The sequence below is a fragment of the Myxine glutinosa genome, chromosome 1 (assembly GCF_964187855.1).
Source record: "Myxine glutinosa chromosome 1, kmMyxGlut1.1, whole genome shotgun sequence".
Classification (NCBI taxonomy): domain Eukaryota; kingdom Metazoa; phylum Chordata; class Myxini; order Myxiniformes; family Myxinidae; genus Myxine; species Myxine glutinosa.
The window spans coordinates 63,081,403-63,098,701 of record NC_136261.1 but is presented as its reverse complement, the minus strand read 5'-3'; the positions used below and the strand labels follow the sequence as shown (position 1 = coordinate 63,098,701).

The 17,299-nt window shown below is 47.1% G+C and overlaps 1 protein-coding gene across 3 annotated transcripts in view; it reads right to left on the bottom strand.

Moving 5' to 3' along the window:
- Positions 1-641: 641 nt before the first annotated feature.
- The window catches only part of LOC137424643 (protein mono-ADP-ribosyltransferase PARP12), a 109,898-nt gene continuing 93,240 nt past the window's right edge, over positions 642-17,299 (bottom strand). Inside the window, exons 14-17 of one of the 3 annotated variants that reach the window (XM_078772402.1) lie at positions 12,496-12,626; positions 1,593-1,744; positions 977-1,445; positions 642-940 (exon numbers count right to left, since the gene is read on the bottom strand). In XM_078772402.1, the coding sequence (XP_078628528.1) occupies positions 862-940; positions 977-1,445; positions 1,593-1,744; positions 12,496-12,626 (831 nt within the window). In that variant the 3' untranslated portion in view covers positions 642-861. Of the gene's footprint in view, positions 1,446-1,592; positions 1,745-12,495; positions 12,627-17,299 lie in introns of all 3 variants that reach the window. The other 2 variants (XM_078772404.1, XM_068112329.2) reach the window with 2 other exon arrangements.

The following is a 17,299-nucleotide window of genomic DNA, read 5'->3' as shown; positions in this document are numbered from 1 at the left end:
TCTAATCGGCTTTTTTGTCACCTACCCAACTCATCCCCCAACTTTTGTCATAACTCGTCCATAACATTTTTCAATATCATCTTATATATCGCTTTTTATCCAATCTCTCAATGGTGAAGAATCATTTTAAAAAAAATTCTTATCGTATCCGAATCCAAATTCAGATCTTCACCAAAATATAACTGATTCGTCTTTGTCACACACCCAATCGGTCCACCAAGTTTCGTCCAAATCCGTCCATAACTTTTAGAGATATCATGCTCTATGTCACTTTTGGCCCAATCTCCCAATGTTGAAGAATCACTTCAAAAATTATCCTAACCGGATCCGAATCCGGATCTTCACCAAAATTTCATCATTTCGTCCTTGTCATATACACTACCTGTCTGCAAAATTTTGTCTGTATCCATCCACAACTTATTAATATGTCTTGTTCACAGACAAATCAAATAGAGAGACGGGGGTGAAAACATAACCTCCATCCACCTTCGGTGGCGGAGATAATAATGGCAAGCACAGAACCTTGAATTGAACCCAATAAAACTACTATGGGACGGACACCTTGAAATGCCGCTAGAGAGACAAAGGCACGAGCGTAATCCAGAACTGAACGTGCAGTTGCTCCGATATTGGGATAGTGCAATGTTTTATGTGACATTTATCAATATCTGGTCAAAGCTGAGCGACAAAGACACGAAATGAGAAATCGAAAAAATGATTGTAAAGTGAAAACAATGAACATTTCCTCACTCTCTCATTACTTTAGTTAACTTGATTTACTCTATATTTTTCGGGGACCATTTGAAGCTATGAATAATTTTACTGTTCACCCTGTTTACCTTGTGTGCTGAAATTTTCTTGCTATTGTAGGCTGCACCGATCAGACTTTTGAGTTGCAGTTGGCCTGATGGAGGGAGTTGGCCTGATGGAGGGAGTTGGCCTGATGGAGGGAGTTGGCCTGATGGAGGGAGTTGGCCTGATGGAGGGAGTTCGCCTGATGGAGGGAGGTGATGCTTGGATTGTGTGTGTTGATGTACCAGTGTTATGGTACATCTGAGATGTGCTTGCTGGGAGATTAGTCATGAGTGTTGGTGTTGGCCGTCGGTTGTATGGTATAACGGAGGTAGTTTGAGTTGGGGTGTAACGAAGTGGATTTTGGGTATGTACAGTAGCTTGCTTTACGACGTGCACATATTCAATGATGTACTCTGGATAAATCTGATCACGCTCAAACACTACAAAGATGGATGGGTTTCCCTCATCGTCAACACAGCTGTCGTACATATGCAAAGATGATCCAGGCTTTGATGGAGGACGTAAGTAAGTTGATGAACCCGTTGTGAACTGTCCCACAAGGACCCTCACCAGGAACATGAACCGACACCCACGGACATCGTCATTTGTGAAGGCATCCGAATATTCGGCATCACGTGCAAAGTAGCTTCCTGGGGGTAGTCAGGACAAAATATGTGGGTAGTGATCTCGATACCAACAAAATGAACTGTCAAATGATCCATTTCATATCTGGTCAACTGACACTTTCTTTGGATTAATGGTTTGGAGTATAAATCGTGACGAGAAGCAAATCTTACCTTTTCCGTACACGGTGCCATTTGTGCCGCAGATGCGCCAGTCAAAGTTCTGCAGGCAAATGGCTGGGATGTGATTTGGGCTTGTCCCGTGGAACAGTTGTTTTTCTTCCACCATCATCCCTTTGTTATGCATCTTCATCCTTTCCTGTTTTCTGAGGCATCGCAGAAAGGATGAAGGGTAGATGTGAGAAAGAGGGGAGAGGAATGTATTCCGCATTTTATATCACCAAATTCTCATTCTGCAAACGTTTGCCTTCATAAATGGTATTTTATTAGCACGTCCCCCATTCAGCTGGAGACAGGGGTTTGCAATCGTGTGTGTGTGTGTGTGTGTGTGTGTGTGTGTGTGTGTGTGTGTGTGTGTGTGTGTGTGTGTGTGTGTGTGTGTGTGTGTGTGTGTGTGTCCAGGCCATAACATTTTTACCATTTGAGTTTTGTCATCAAATGTTCAACAAAGCTTTATAATAATAATATGGAGAAGACAAATTAATAAGTTTGTCAAAAGGTCAAAGGACGTCACAAAATCGTCAATCTTCATCAGATTGACCTGACATTTTAATAATCTCACTATAATTCACCAAATGTCTGTCTGTCCGTCCGTCCGTCCGTCCGTTCCCAGGTACCGCAAAAACGGCTGAACTGATCGCAACAATATTTTGGGTGGGTAATCCTGGGACCCCCTGGAGTAAAATAGGCTATATTGTTTTTCCAATATTGTTTTTCCAATTTTCCAATTTTTCCAAACACGATGGAATAATATTTACTGATATGAACAGTGATGTGGCTTTTATTGAAATTCAACAAATACTGTTTAGATTTTGATGAGAATTATGAACCTGCTGCGAATGCGGAAGTGGACAATGATGCAAATGCGCGGGTTTGATAATATCCCAATACAACCGTCATTCAATTGTAATGTTAAATCGTTAAACGTTAATCATGTTAATCGTTTTGTTAAAATATCAATTGATGATTAGAATTGAGTGAATACAATTACGATTTTGAATTCGTAATTGTGTTCACCCAACCATACGGAACTTCACATCAGGATTTAAAATTTTTATTTATGTCACGAATGTTGTTAAAAGTTGATTTTTTATATTAATGTTATATAATTTGTTATTGGAGTTATGCTGTTTGGAATGAAAGAAGAGATATCTAGTTCAAGTGAATGATGGAATGCCGTGATGGTTTCTACTTTCTAAACGTGATATTCGTGGATCACTATATGCAGATTCGCCATTTACTGGGTATAGAACAAACGTACCCATTTGTTTGCGAACAGGTACGTTTTTCATGGAAGTCATTCACGAACTTGCTGTCCATGTCTGACGTGCGACGGAAGGTGCGAAAGGAATGTGGAATTTATTGGTTTCATGCTTTAGCATTCGCCGTTTCTGCATTGCCTGTTTGCTTCTGGTCTCCCAACCGTGCGTAGCACGGGTACCTCACTAGTGTACATAATGGAACACTGAATTGGTTCACCATTCAAAAGCTAGAAGCCGATTTTTTATTTTTTTTTAGGATTAGAACGTCGACGGTCAAGGTTGCATAAAATCGCCAATTTTCTTATCGAACTTATCAAAAGCTAGGGCAAGGTCACCCAGATGGCTCAGATGGCAGAGCACTGGTACAGTTCACCAGACAGACCTGGGTTCCTGGTCTGGGAGTGTAATTTCCCCAAATATGTCAATTATTTATTTATTTATTTATTTATTTACATCAAAAGCTCAAAGGTCAAAGTTGCTTAAAATCGTTAATTTTCATTTTGTATTTTTAAAAACTGTTTTCGTCATGTTTAACATATGGAAGAAGACATATTTAACATATGGACGCTGCAGCTTTTGGGTCTCACTATCTGCCATGATCTTTCTTGGGAAAACCACATTTCCAAGCTGGCCTGCAAAGCCAGTCGCCGACTGGGCATCCTCCGTCGTGCGAAGTCCTTCCTTGGCACACCTGAGCTCCTCACCACGTACAAGGCTTTCATCCGCAGCTCAATGGAATACTGCTCTCCCCTCTGGGCTGGTGCTCCTGCCTCACACCTAGCTCGTCTTCACGCTGTTGAAAGCAAAGCATTCAGAATCATTGGAATCTCCCGTGATGAAGCTAACTCCAAGGGCCTCTCACTCACTCACCGCAGGCAGGTTGGTGGTCTTTCCGTCTTCTACCGACTCCTCTCCGGCCTTGCTCCCCCAGCTCTCTCTGTGCTCTGTCCCCCAAATATTCCTACAGGTCGCACAAGATCTGCCAGCAAGCCTCTGATGGTTAACTGCCGAAATCTCGGCTCTCTGCTCACCTTCACTCCTTCATTCCTCTTTTCTCCCGCCTCTGGAACAAACTCCCACACTCCCTTCAATCCCACTCCTCCCTCCAGGCCTTTAAAACAGCTGTTCACCACCATCTCTTATCTTCCCCCATCCAAAACCTTGATCTTTTCTACCCCCACTAATTCACCCCAGATCCACCTTGTTTGTAATTCCAACTTCTTTCCTGGTAGTCCTGGCAGTGTCCATATGTTTTATGCCTCTCCCACCCCCTTTCCCATGCCTCCCCCCCAAAGCCCTCTCCCTCCCACAGATCTCTCGATGTCTCCATGTCTCTCGGTTCCTGCTCTAAAATGTTGTGTTGTGTTGTGTTGTGTTGTGTTGTGTTTGTGTCCTTCCCCCTCTCTCCCCATCTTGTCTACCGCTCCCGATGTTATTTGTTCTATGTGTCGGCGGTTATGTGTCGGTTTGTTAGTTTGTCTTTCTGTGTGATAAATGTTCGCTCTCTCACGAGCCTCGATCTTTTATACAAAAAAAAAAAAAAAGAGAAGACATCTGAATACAAAAGGACACGGACGGGCTTTGCATTTTCAGTTGCTTTCTCATTATCATTGTTATTATTATTATTATGAATCTATACAATGTGCTTGTTTGTCCATCAATTCACGTGTCATGCTCCTTTCTACCCATTGGTTGGACAGCTGGCCTAACTCCAAAACACAATTGCTGGCCTGACTCCAAAAGTTTTCCCTTCAGTGTAAAATGGCCAAAGTGACTGTTAAAGGTATCATCAAATATTGAAAGGTGAAAGCCTGATAGGCATCACAGGCCTTGTGTAGGCTACAGTAAGTATAGGCCTCAGGCTTCAGTCCTTAGGCTTCAGACCTCTGGTGTCAGCCTATGGGTCAGTGTCATTCAAATGTATCCGAGCAATATAACCACGATGTATTATATATGCACATAGGCAGTGGGCATGTTTTTGCTTCAAACCGAGGTTATTATTTTTATTTTCGGGTGCGATTGAGGCAGCAATCTTTTGCCTATACACCACCCAAATAATTATGTGGCATTCTCTCGAGCAAGGGCTTTTACTGCGGATGTTCTGCAGGTCCTGGTATATGTCATACTAATTGTGTCTATTATTCTTCTGGGGGAGCAATAGCTATACCGGTACAGTAATACTCCAGATTGCACAAAGGATGGGTTCCTGAGATAGTCGTGCTAAAGCAATTTCGTGCAGAACGTGGCTGATAAAGCATTGTGTCAATGGGGATACATGAACTGGACTCGCTATTCTCTGGGTAGACACCATACTTCTGGGGATAAAAAAAAAAAAACCACCTTTAGAGGCCATTTTTCCCCGCAAGCGGGGGTTGGCCTTTTTTCGGGAACTGTGGTTGTTGTTGTTTTTTCGGTCCCCTTTTTGAAGCAATGTTTTACGGCCGGATGCCCTTCCTGACGCCAACCCTTTTTGCCGCCTTTAACGACAAGCAGGGATATAAGAATAATATGGGGAACATGGCCAAAAGTATGCGGACACCCCTTCTAATTAGTGGATTTGGCTGTTTAAGCCACACCCATTGCTGACAGGTATATATAATCAAGCACACAGCCATGCAATATCCATAGACAAACATTGGCAGTAGAATGGGCCATACCGAAGAGCTCAGTGACTTTCAATGTGGCACCGTCATGGGATGCCACCTTTCCAACAAGTCAGTTCGTCAAATTTCTGCCCTGCTAGAGCTGCCCCGGTCAAGTGCAAGTGCAGTTATTGTGAAGTGGAAACGTCTAGGAGCAACAACAGCTCAGCCGCAAAGTGGTAGGCCACACAAGCTTACAGAAAGGGACCGCCGAGTGCTGAAGTGCGTAGCACATAAAAATAGTCTGTGATCGGTTGCAACACTCACTACCGAGTTCCAAACTGCCTCTGGAAGCAACGTCAGCACGACAACTGTTCGCCAGGAGCTTCATGAAATCGGTCTCCATAGCCGAGCAGCCACGCACAAGCCTAAGATCACCATGCACAATGCCAAGCATCGGCTGGAGTGGTGTAAAGCTCACCGCCATTGGACTCTGGGGCAGTGTAAATGCATTCCCTGGAGTGATGAATCATGCTTCACCATCTGGCAGTCCGAGGGACGAATCTGGGTTTGGTGGATGCCAGGAGAACGCTACCTGCCTGAATGCACAGTGCCAACTGTAAAGTTTGGTGGAGGAGGAATAATGGTCTGGGGCTGTTTTTCATGGTTCGGGCTAGGCCCCTTAGTTCCAGTGAAGGGAAATCTTAACGCTACAGCATACATTGACATTAGAGATGATTGTGTGCTTCCAACTTTGTGGCAACAGTTTAAGGAAGGCCCTTTCCTGTTTCAGCATGACAATGCCCCCGTGCACAAGGCGAAGTCCATACAGAAATGGTTTATCGAGATCCGTGTGGAAGAACTTGACTGGCCTGCACAGAGCCCTGACCTCAACCCCATCGAACACCTTTGGGATGAATTGTGATGCCGACTGTGAGCCAGGCCGAATCGCCCAACATCAGTGCCCGACCTCACTAATGCTCTTGTGGCTGAATGGAAGCAACTCCCTGCAGAAATGTTCCAACATCGAGTGGAATGCCTTCCCAGAATTTCCCAGAAGCTTCCCAGAAGCCCGCCAGTTATCATATAACTTTGCTGTTATATCAGCAAAGGGGGGTGGGGGGGGGACCAACTCCATATTAATGCCTATGATTTTGGAATGAGATGTTCGACGAGTAGGCCTACATATGGGTGTGATGTTCGGGTGTCCACATACCTTTGGCCATGTAGTACATATTAACTATAGTAAATTGAAATCATGATGAGCTCTATTAAACGAATAAATATCAGCAATTAATAATACGAAAATATACATTTTGTACATTTACAGATGCTTTACCAAGGAGGTGTCTTCATGATAGCATTTTGCCCGCCGACTGCCTTCGCTCAGTAGACATGTAGGTGCCCGAGAGGGGGCTCGGGGACCGATTGCACCTGCTCCCGGAGTCCATGATAAGTTCCCAGGTTCCCCATCCGTCCACCTCGTCCCTGGGCCCAGCTCCCGACGTGAAAAAATGGACCACATTGTATAACACATCCGTGGGGTGCGGGCGATGTGAAAATCTGAGAAACCATGGCTTCGGGTAATGTTCTCTTTGCCAGTATCAGGAGTGTTATGCGGTCATTTGCTTCCTTGAAGCTGGAGGCATAATGCACTTCCTTGGAAATGAACGTGCAGGACTGTGTTCTCTTCCATACAAGCCCAGTTTCATTCACATTAAAAACTGCTCTTTCACTTGATCATATAAACTCAGCACCTTTTCCGAACCCTTCCAGTTATTTTACCCCATCATATCAACTTGTTGCCTTCGCCATAATTATAGCCTGGCTTAAGGGCATGGCGTGCTGATTCACATCCTCAATCCAAGATAAATTCTCTCCGTATTCTCCATTAAAATTGCTCCGACATCTCATTAATGTTGTAGCATCTACGGGAGTTGTGGACGGACTGCCTTATTTATTTTCTTTGTTCTTTACAATTGTCCTTAAAAACGACTCCCATAAACCAAATTCACACCCAACAGTGGTGGCACCAACACCTGACTCCATCCACCTTAACACTTTCAATTTTAGTTAATAACTTTCAGCACAATTACCAATATGGCGGCACACAGAGCAGTAAGCCAATAATGCACGGGCTGAGTGCTTGAAAGGAGAGTCGCTCAGATAAGCGCTCTTATTGGCTGCCAGCGATGTCAACACCAGTGGTTGCATCTTCGGTCAAGGCGGTGCATTTAAACTTGCAACGTTTTACTCACTTTGTGGGATTTACTCCATTGGGACATAATCCACAGGCATGGGACCAGTGGGGCTATTGATGGTATGGGTGTGGCATGTGCTAGGTGGTTGGAGCCACGCCCCCTTAAGAGGGTTTTGCGTTTTATAAAAGATGCATGAGTTCCGGTCGTGATTGAGTTCTGTTGGAATAAAGGAGCTTTGAACGAGCTAAGAAGTGTCTCGCCTTCTCGTTGTCCGCAACTCCTACATTGGTGACCCCGGCTGCTCCCAAACGTTTTTGGGGGCTTCAAACAAACATGGGGACAAGCGCAGTTTCGATTAAGCTGCCGGAGTTTTGGGAACGACAAGCTGCCGTTTGGTTCGCACAAGCTGAGGCCCAGTTCGCCATGCGGAGCATTTCTGCCGACGACATGAAGTATTATTATGTCGTGTCTGTGCTCAGCAGCTCCACTGCGACCAGGGTGGCGAGCCTTCTCCAGGATCCTTCGGAGGGCGGCAAGTATGAGACGCTAAAATCGCTGCTGATCGAAACCTTCGAGCTCACTGAGGCCGAGCGCGCCCGCCAACTTCTTTCTCGACCCGGGCTGGGCGACTCAAAGCCGTCGGAGCAGATGGACCACATGCTGTCTCTCCTGGGCAGCCGCCGGCCATGTTTCCTCTTCAGGGAGCTGTTCCTGCAGCAGCTGCCAGGACAGATACGGTCAGCCTTGGCCAACTCGCCCGTTAAGGATTTCCGCGCCCTGGCCAGGGAAGCAGACAAGTTTTTCTCTGCCAGACAGCAATGTAGTGCGGCTGCATTGGACCCCGGCCCAGTCGAGCCTGCGCCACGGGCGGACACCATTACGGACCAGCGGCGGAAGGCCCCAGGCTTGTGCCGTTACCGCGCAAAGTTTGGGCCCAAGGCCAAGGCATGCCGGCAGCTTCAGCGAGTCGGGAAACGGGGTGGCCGGCGCTCGTTAACTGCCATGAGCGTTGGCCGTTTGGGCAGTTTGCTGTTCATTTCAGACACCGACTCCGGACGTCGCTTCCTCTGCGACACAGGTGCCCAGGTGAGCATTCTACCTGCGTCGGCATCGGACCGGGAGGCCGGGAGTCACAGCCCCGCCCTGGAAGCCGCCAACGGCAGTGCTATTCAGACCTTTGGCAAACGGACCATGGCACTGTGCTTTGGCGGGCAGCGGTTTGCATGGGATTTTGTCACGGCAAAGGTGTCCACCCCCTTGCTGGGCGCTGGTTTCCTCTGCGCCAACGGCCTACTGGTGGATGTGAAAAATCGGCGACTCATTAATGCGGAGACATTCAGTTCTCTTCCATGCTCGCCGAGCGGGTCCGCCTCGATGAGGCTTGTGTGCATGCTCTCGACCTCTGATGAGTTCGCCCGCCTCCTCACCGAGTTCCCGGCCCTTACACGGCCCACCTTTTCGATTGATGCCATCAAGCACGGTGTGGAGCATCACATTCCGGCCACCAGCCCGCCTGTCTACGCCGGGGATCGACGCCTCGATCCGGCGAAACTCGCTATCACAAAGGCGGAGTTCGACACATTGGAGCGTCTTGGCATCGTGTGACGTTCCGACAGCCCATGGGCCTCGACTCTCCACATTGCGCCGAAGCCAGGTGGCGGTTGGCGCCAGTGCAGGGATTATCACCGCCTTAACGATGCCACTACCCCCGGCCGCTACCCAATCCCGCACATCCAGGATTTTTCTGCCCGCTTGGCCGGTAAAGTTATTTTTTCTAAGGTGGACCTCGTCCGTGGTTACCACCAGGTCCCCGTCCGGCCGCAGGACATTCCTAAGACCGCAGTGATTAAACAGTTCGGGCTTTTCGAATTCCTCCATATGCCTTTTGGGCTCAAGAACGCAGCCCAGGCTTTCCAGCGCCTGATGGACAGCATGTTGCGGGATTTGCCGTTTCTGTTCGTCTACCTGGACGATATCCTCATCGCCAGCACTTTCAGGACTGAGCACATGCTTCACCTCCGAGCGCTCTTTGAACGCCTCAGTCAGCACGGCCTGATCATTAACCCGGCCAAGTGCTTGTTTGGGGTGGCCTCAATTGACTTTCTCGGCCACCGCATCACGAGGGAGGGGGCCGTCCCACTGCCGTCTAAAGTGGAGTCTGCCCGTCAACAACGCCAGCTCTCCTTCATTTCCGAGTTCACAACGGACATCCAACATGTTGCTGGGAAGGACAATATGGTCGCCGATTGTCTCTCCCGGTCCATAGCTGGCGCAGTTCACCTTGGCATCGACAATGTCCGCATGGCCGCTGAACAGATCTCCGACCAGGATGTCCAGGCCTGCAGGGCAGCGGTCACAGGGCTTCGACTGTCCGATGTGCCATTCGAGGACACGGGCACCACGCTACTGTGCGACGTACCTTTGGGACAGCCTCGCCCCGTCTTACCCACCAGCTGGAGATGGCTGGTGTTCAAGGCCGTCCACGGTCTTTCTCACCTGGGCAGGAAGGCGTCGCAAAAGTTAGTGGCGGCGAAGTTCGTTTGGCACGGGCTCAGGAAGGATGTGCGCGACTGGGCCAACCCCTGCGTCGAGTGCCAACACTCAACACTCGAAGGTGCATCGCCATACCCAGGCCACATTGGCGCCATTCCCAGTGCCAGAGCGACGCTCTGACCATGTTAACGTGGACCTGGTAGGACCCCTCCCCCCCCCCCCCCTCACAGGGAATCACCCACCTCCTCACGATGATCGATAGGATCACCAGGTGGCCAGGGGCCGTCCCGCTCACATCTCCAACGTCCGCCGATGTGGCCCGGGCGTTCATCGGCACTTGGGTTGCCCGTTTTGGCCCTCCCTCGGACATCTCTTCAGACAGGGGCCCCAGTTCACTTCAGAGCTCTGGGGTGCTGTTGCCCAGGGGCTCGGGGTAAAGCTCCATCGCACCACTGCATATCATCCCCAGGCTAATGGTTTGTGTGAGAGGTTCCATCGCTCTATGAAAGCTGCTCTCAGGGCCAGCCACCGGGATGACAGTTGGGCCGACAGACTCCCGTGGGTCATGTTGGGCCTCAGGACAGCCCCGAAGGAAGATCTCCAGTCCTCATCCGCTGAGCTCGTCTATGGCCAGCCGCTGCGGGTTCCCGGGGAGTTCATGCCTGATGCCACAAGCCCCTGGTCCGCTGCCCGTCAGCGGTCGGTTCTCCAGGAGAATGCCAAGATGTTTGCACCAGTGCCCACATCTCAACATGGTTTGCCTCGGGCCCACGTCCCGCCGGATCTAGGTGCAGCGGAGAACGTTTTTGTTCGCCAGGACACGCACCGGGGGCCGCTTCGGCCGCCTTACGATCGGCCTTTCCGCATTCTGGAGGCCGGGGACAAGTTCTTCGTGGTCGTCATCGGTGGCAAACTGGACCACCTTTCGGTGGACCGCCTCAAGCCAGCTCACTTAGATCTAGGCCAGCCCCCTCAGTTGGCTCAACCCCCACGGCGGGGCCGTCCCCCGTCGGGTAAGTCCCCGGTTGGCCCGCCTACTGCCAAGCCACTAACAGTCCCTGCTCAGGTCCTCAGTCGTTTCGGCCGGGTGGTTAAGGCCCCCCGAAAACTGGCATTGCCCATGCGAGTGAATTCTGGGGGGGGGGTTACCCCATTGGGACATAATCCACAGGCACTGGACCAGTGGGGCTATTGATGGTATGGGCGTGGCGTGTGCTCGGTGGTTGGAGCCACGCCCCCTTAAGAGGGTTTTGCGTGTTATAAAAGATGCATGAGTTCCGGTCGTGATTGATTTCTGTTGGAATAAAGGAGCTTTGAACAAGCTAAGAAGTGTCTCGCCTTCTCCTTGTCCGCAACTCCTACAGCTTGATGGTTTTAAATCAATATTTTTTTTGTGTTTTAGGTAATTAAAAACTGAATATTTAGTTCACACAAAAGCGAATCCATGCTAAGTGGGGTCGCGCAGTGCGGGGTATCTTATTCCTGGCCCATTGCCAGGTTGTGAATATTTTAATTGTTCAGAATATACCCTGGACAGGTTGTTACTCCCTTGTAAGATACTACTGAAGTAGTCCACCGACAAGAATTTAGCCAGGGTACTAACATACATTGGCCTAATCTTCTCTAAAGGTACCATAGGATATTTAACATCCACAAGAAAATGCTAATCGATGGGACAGCCAGTTTAACCTGTCCTCCGAACGTTGGCACACAGGTTGATGAAAAGCAGTGGCAGAAATTCCAACATTACGGTTTATAGTCTGGTAGGCAATCAATCTCAGACAAGGCAGCTCAAAGGGAAGTACACTTCTCTGAACAATCGTGCCAATCCCACAAAGTTTTTATGCTAAACACATTTCCTAGCTTCCATGTTTGAAAGATCAGAAAAGCGAAATACAAGGTAAAAAGGGAGTGTGGGGAATTTACAAGGAGGAAAGAGTGTGTGGGGAATACAGGTCAGTGGTCTCCCTGTCTTCTACTTTCTGGTCTAACACCCTCTGCCCTTTCCGTGCTCTGCCCCCACCCCTGAACCCCAAGTTTCTGCAGGGCATACAGTTTCCCAATAACTCACTTCTGGTGAAACTCCAAAAATCCAGACCCACTGCTCTCATCCATTCATTTGTTCCTCTTTTTCCCCACCTGTGGAACCAACTTCCTCAGTCTGTTGAATCGCATTCTTCCCTCTATGGCTTCAAGACAGCCATTCACCACCATCTTAAAGCATCAACCATCCACCATCCACAACCATTATCATTTATAACCCCATTAACCCACTTCAGGGCCACCTCTTTCTGGATTTCCAGGTTACCAGGTTTCCCCCAGTCGCCTCATCCTCCTCATCCAAACTAAGAAGGCATACCTCTTAAAAGTACTCCACAGCTCGAGGTTCTGAATTCTCTCCACCTTTGTGACTCTGCAGTCTGGCAAAGTGATTTGGAATTTGGCCACGACATCCTTGAACTCGTCTGAGTCTTGGGGAACTGAAACTCGCTTCACAAGCAAACCGAAAATATGTTAGTGACTGAGATGAAGAACATTTCACAACTTCAAGATGATTATAGTAACGTGTCGTGTCAAAAAAGCTTGGTTTAGTAATTTATTAACACGTAAAATAGCTTTACACAAAGGATTAATCAATGGACAGTAATCTATATCCTGTATAATGCAGCAGGGTGTTTCTATGTATGTGTGTATGTTTGCTCTACACCCATTGGTAGGACAGCTGGCTCGACATCACCCACAATTGTAACTTTAAATAAACATACATCCACCATTTTGGATGCATAAGTAAGCCGAATACAACTTTGGAAGTGTCATATTCACAACCGCCATGCCATCCCATGAAGTTTTCCGTTCAGTGTAAGACAACCGAAGCAACCGTTAAGAGGCTCATCAAATATCAATAAGTTGGAGCCGCTAGGCGTCATGAACATTGTGAAGGCGACAGTACATGTCGGTCTCGGGTTTGAGGCCTCTGGTATATCAGTCCTCTGATGTCAAGCCTCTGGTGTCAGCCTATGGTATTATCCAAGTGAAATAACCATGATATATATATATATATATATATATATATATATATATATATATATATATATATATATATACACAGTCACGTGAAAAAGTAAGTACACCCCAAGTAAAGTTTTGACTTTTTCAACATATTTCAACATACAGCTATTTAATCTTCATTTCAACAATATTGATAGATAAAGGTGATATAATATAACAAATATCATGAAACATTTACATTTTGTAGTCCATTGTACAATTTAAATAAACATAAATGCAAATGTCGCATTTGGAAAAAGTAAGCACACCCCGACATTTATCACTATTTCAAATACCTAAAATTAGAATCAGGTGCACCAGCTCAGGTGCAAATGATTAGAACATCGTTAGAGAGGATCTTGGAGGAACCTGTCTTATTTAAACCTCAGACATTTAGTTTGGTTTGCTCTTTGTTGTTGAAGTGTGCGGTGTCACCATGCCTAGATCAAAAGAGCTCTCTGAGGCCTTCAGAAAGAAGGTTATAGATGCCTACAAGTCTGGGAAGGGATTTAAAAAGATCTCCAAACAATTTGAAATCAATCATTCGACTGTCCGGAAGATCATCTACAAGTGGAGAAGATTCCAAACAACTGCCAACTTGTTCAGGCCAGGCCGTCCCAGCAAGTTCAGCCCGAGGGCAGACCGCAAGATGCTGAAAGAAGTCTCTAAGAACCCCCAGAATGTCATCACGGGACCTACAGGTAGCTCTTGCCACTTTTGATGTCAAAGTGCACGAGTCTACCATTAGAAAGAGGCTGCACAAATTTGATCTACATGGGAGGTGTGCCAGGAGGAAACCTTTGCTGTCCAGAAAGAACATCAGGGCAAGACTAAAGTTTGCCAATGAACACCGAGGCAAAGACCAGCACTTCTGGAACAATGTGCTCTGGACAGATGAGTCAAAGGTAGAGCTATTTGGCCACAGTACCAGAAGACATGTTTGGCTAAAACCAAAGACAGCATTTGACCACAAGAACCTGATACCAACTGTAAAGCATGGTGGTGGAAATATTATGGTTTGGGGCAGCTTTGCTGCATCAGGGCGTGGGCAGCTCACCATCATAGAATCCACTATGAATTCTTCATTGTACCAGAGGGTGCTTGAGGATAATGTGAGGCCATCTGTCGGAAAGTTGAAGCTCAACCGAAGGTGGACCTTGCAGCATGACAATGACCCTAAACATACCAGTAAATCCACCAAGGAATGGCTGAAAAGAAAGAAATTGAGGGTTCTGGAATGGCCAAGTCAAAGCCCGGATCTAAATCCCATCGAGATGTGGTGGCGGGATTTGAAACGACCTGTGCATGCAAGAAACCCCTCAAACATCGCACAGCTGAAAGAATTCTGCATGGAGGAGTGGGCAAAAATTTCTCCCAGTCGATGTCTGAGACTGGTAGACAGTTATAAGAAATGCCGACTTGAGGTTGTTTCTGCCAAAGGGGGCAATACCACCTATTAGAGCCAAGGGTGTACTTACTTTTTCCACATGCGAAATTTGCATTTATGTTTATTTAAATTATACAATGGACTACAAAATGTAAATGTTTCATGATATTTGTTCTATTATATCACCTTTATCTGTCAATATTGTTGAAATGAAGATCAAATAGCTGTATGTTGAAATATGTTGAAAAAGTCAAAACTTTACATGGGTGTACTTACTTTTTACCATGACTGCATATATATTGTTGCGGATATCCTGAAGCCCGTTCCCGTTACAAAGGGGGGATTAAACCCCTTTTTTCGCCCTGGGTCTTCGGGTCCGTGAGGCCGAATCGCCACTTCCGGGCAAACGTGAAAAAGGGTATCAGGACAAATTCGCACGTACCTTTAACCCAGGCTGCCACGAAAGCGGTGATTGAGCCTCGCACGAGCCACGCTTAATCGAGTACGCCCGAGCTGTATGCGTATCACGTGACTCGTGCTGTTACTTTTATTGGAACCCGATTCGAGCGGTTTTATTCGTACCATGCGAAGCCAATGGATGGAAGGGACAGGACAGTCAAATCAGAGGAAGAACATGATTTATTATTATTTACAATGATAATGATGAAGGAAAGGGGGACACAGAACAGAGCTTAACCAGTTTAACTTATTACCCAGACACAGGGCCCACTCACTCACACGGGGAAATGGAGGAGAATGTTCACGCACTAATCTCTCCCCCATTCCCTGTGGAATGTCTCGGGATCCGTGTCCTCCAAATCAATGTTGTTGATGTGTGTGGTGTACCACTCTCGCAACTGTGATGGACCCATGTATGAAGCTTTCAGCCAATTTTGACTCTATCCTATCCTCCCATCCCAACTCTTTCGTAATCTGTGGTGATTTCAACTGCAGCCATTCCAGCTTGCTTGGATTCAGTCATTACACTAGTGTTCGAAAAATTGCAGCAAAGTCCTTTTGTGGTGCTACTGGCTTCTGCCAATCTGTTTAGTGTTGAAGGTGTCTGTCTCCCTAGTGGTCTTTAGGGGTCCACCAAGACACCACTTTTTCTGGCAGTTTAATCAAGCAAATTGAACTGGCCCTCAGTCCTCCATCTCTTTCACAGACTCGTCCAATTTTTTCACTACAAGAGCAAGGATGAGCAAGTTTATGTTGACAGTGGGGCAGCAGGGCAGCAATTGGGTAAAACTGGCAAGGGAATAAACGAACAGGAAAGGAAGAGAGAGAAAGGGATGAAACACGGAAACCAGCAAGAAAGAGGGTTGGGTTAGCAAGGGTTAATGGGGGTAATGAAGATCATGAGTCAGGATGAGGGATGACAGTGACTAGGACTAATTTTTCAGCAAACTACCCCCTCTCCTCATTCATGAGGTTCATACCTTCATGCCTCCAGCTATTCTGCCCAATGCTGGGTGGGTGGGTGGGGGGGGGGGAGGGGGGGGGGGAGACTATGACCATACATTTTCGCTCACTGGGATCCGTCATTCACCCTGTGCTACTCCCAACACCAAAACTCGATTTTGAGGCCATAGCTGCTCTATATCGTTTTTTACAGTGAGTCACAGTTTTGTTGCATTCTGCCCTCTTGACATGATGTCTGAAGTGTTGCAATGTTGTTGCAGTTTGCTCGTCGAAAAACATACATTTAGAGAAAGATATCACCAGGCTTTTACCCAATTGATGATGAAGGGAATGAATGATTTTTGCTTGTTGTTCCAACACAATGGACATTGAAACGGTGAAGATGGCCAACCTCAATCACCCTATGTAGGCCTGTGGGGTGATGTGCTCTTGGCTAGTTCATTTCCCAAAGCCTGCTGGAGGTTATCAAATATGGGTTTTTCATTCACCACAAGTGGCGCTGTGCTGTGCAAATAATGCCTGTCGATCAGGCATGTGGCCATATCTACCAATGTGTACACAAGGTGTACAGTATACAGAGATAAGCCTGGTAAGATGTTTCTCTAAATGTATGGTTTTTAACTAACAAACTCCAACAATGTTGCAATGCTTCAGACATTATGCCAAGAGGGCAGATTGCAACAAAATTGTGACACTATAAAAACTATATTGGGCGGCTACAGCCTCAAATTGGGGTTTTGGTGTTGGGAGCCGCAATGGGGTGAACGGCGAGCCCGAGTGGGTGAGGATGTACGGCCATAGACCCCCCTCGTCCTGGTAAAATACAATGATTAATGTGGTGAAGAAATTGGTAGAAAGCAGCTTGCCTATTCCTCCTGGAAAACCAACCTCACTGATGGGACTTCTCGCTAAAGCTCATACCCGTTGTTTCCTTCCTTAGATATGCCAGAATACATCAGCAGGTCAGTCTGATGTCTGAACTCACAGATGTTTCACCATCCACAAACAAATAGGTCATCTGGGTCTGGAGCATGCTCCTCATCTGTTCCTTCATTCTGAGAGGATGGGGTTGTAATGGACACTGACTATGCTATGGGTGATTGCCTTAACCTTATCTTTGTAGACAAGGCCAAGATCACCAATCCTTCTCAGACCTCAACTGTGCTTACTCAAAAACCCAGTTGGCTTACTAATTGCCTTCAGACATGGGTGATATACTTGCTGTGCCCCAACTGAAATGAGGTATAGCTTCATGAATGTTGCTTTGACAGCAAGGAGCTTCAGGTTAAAAAACGTTTTTTGTTTG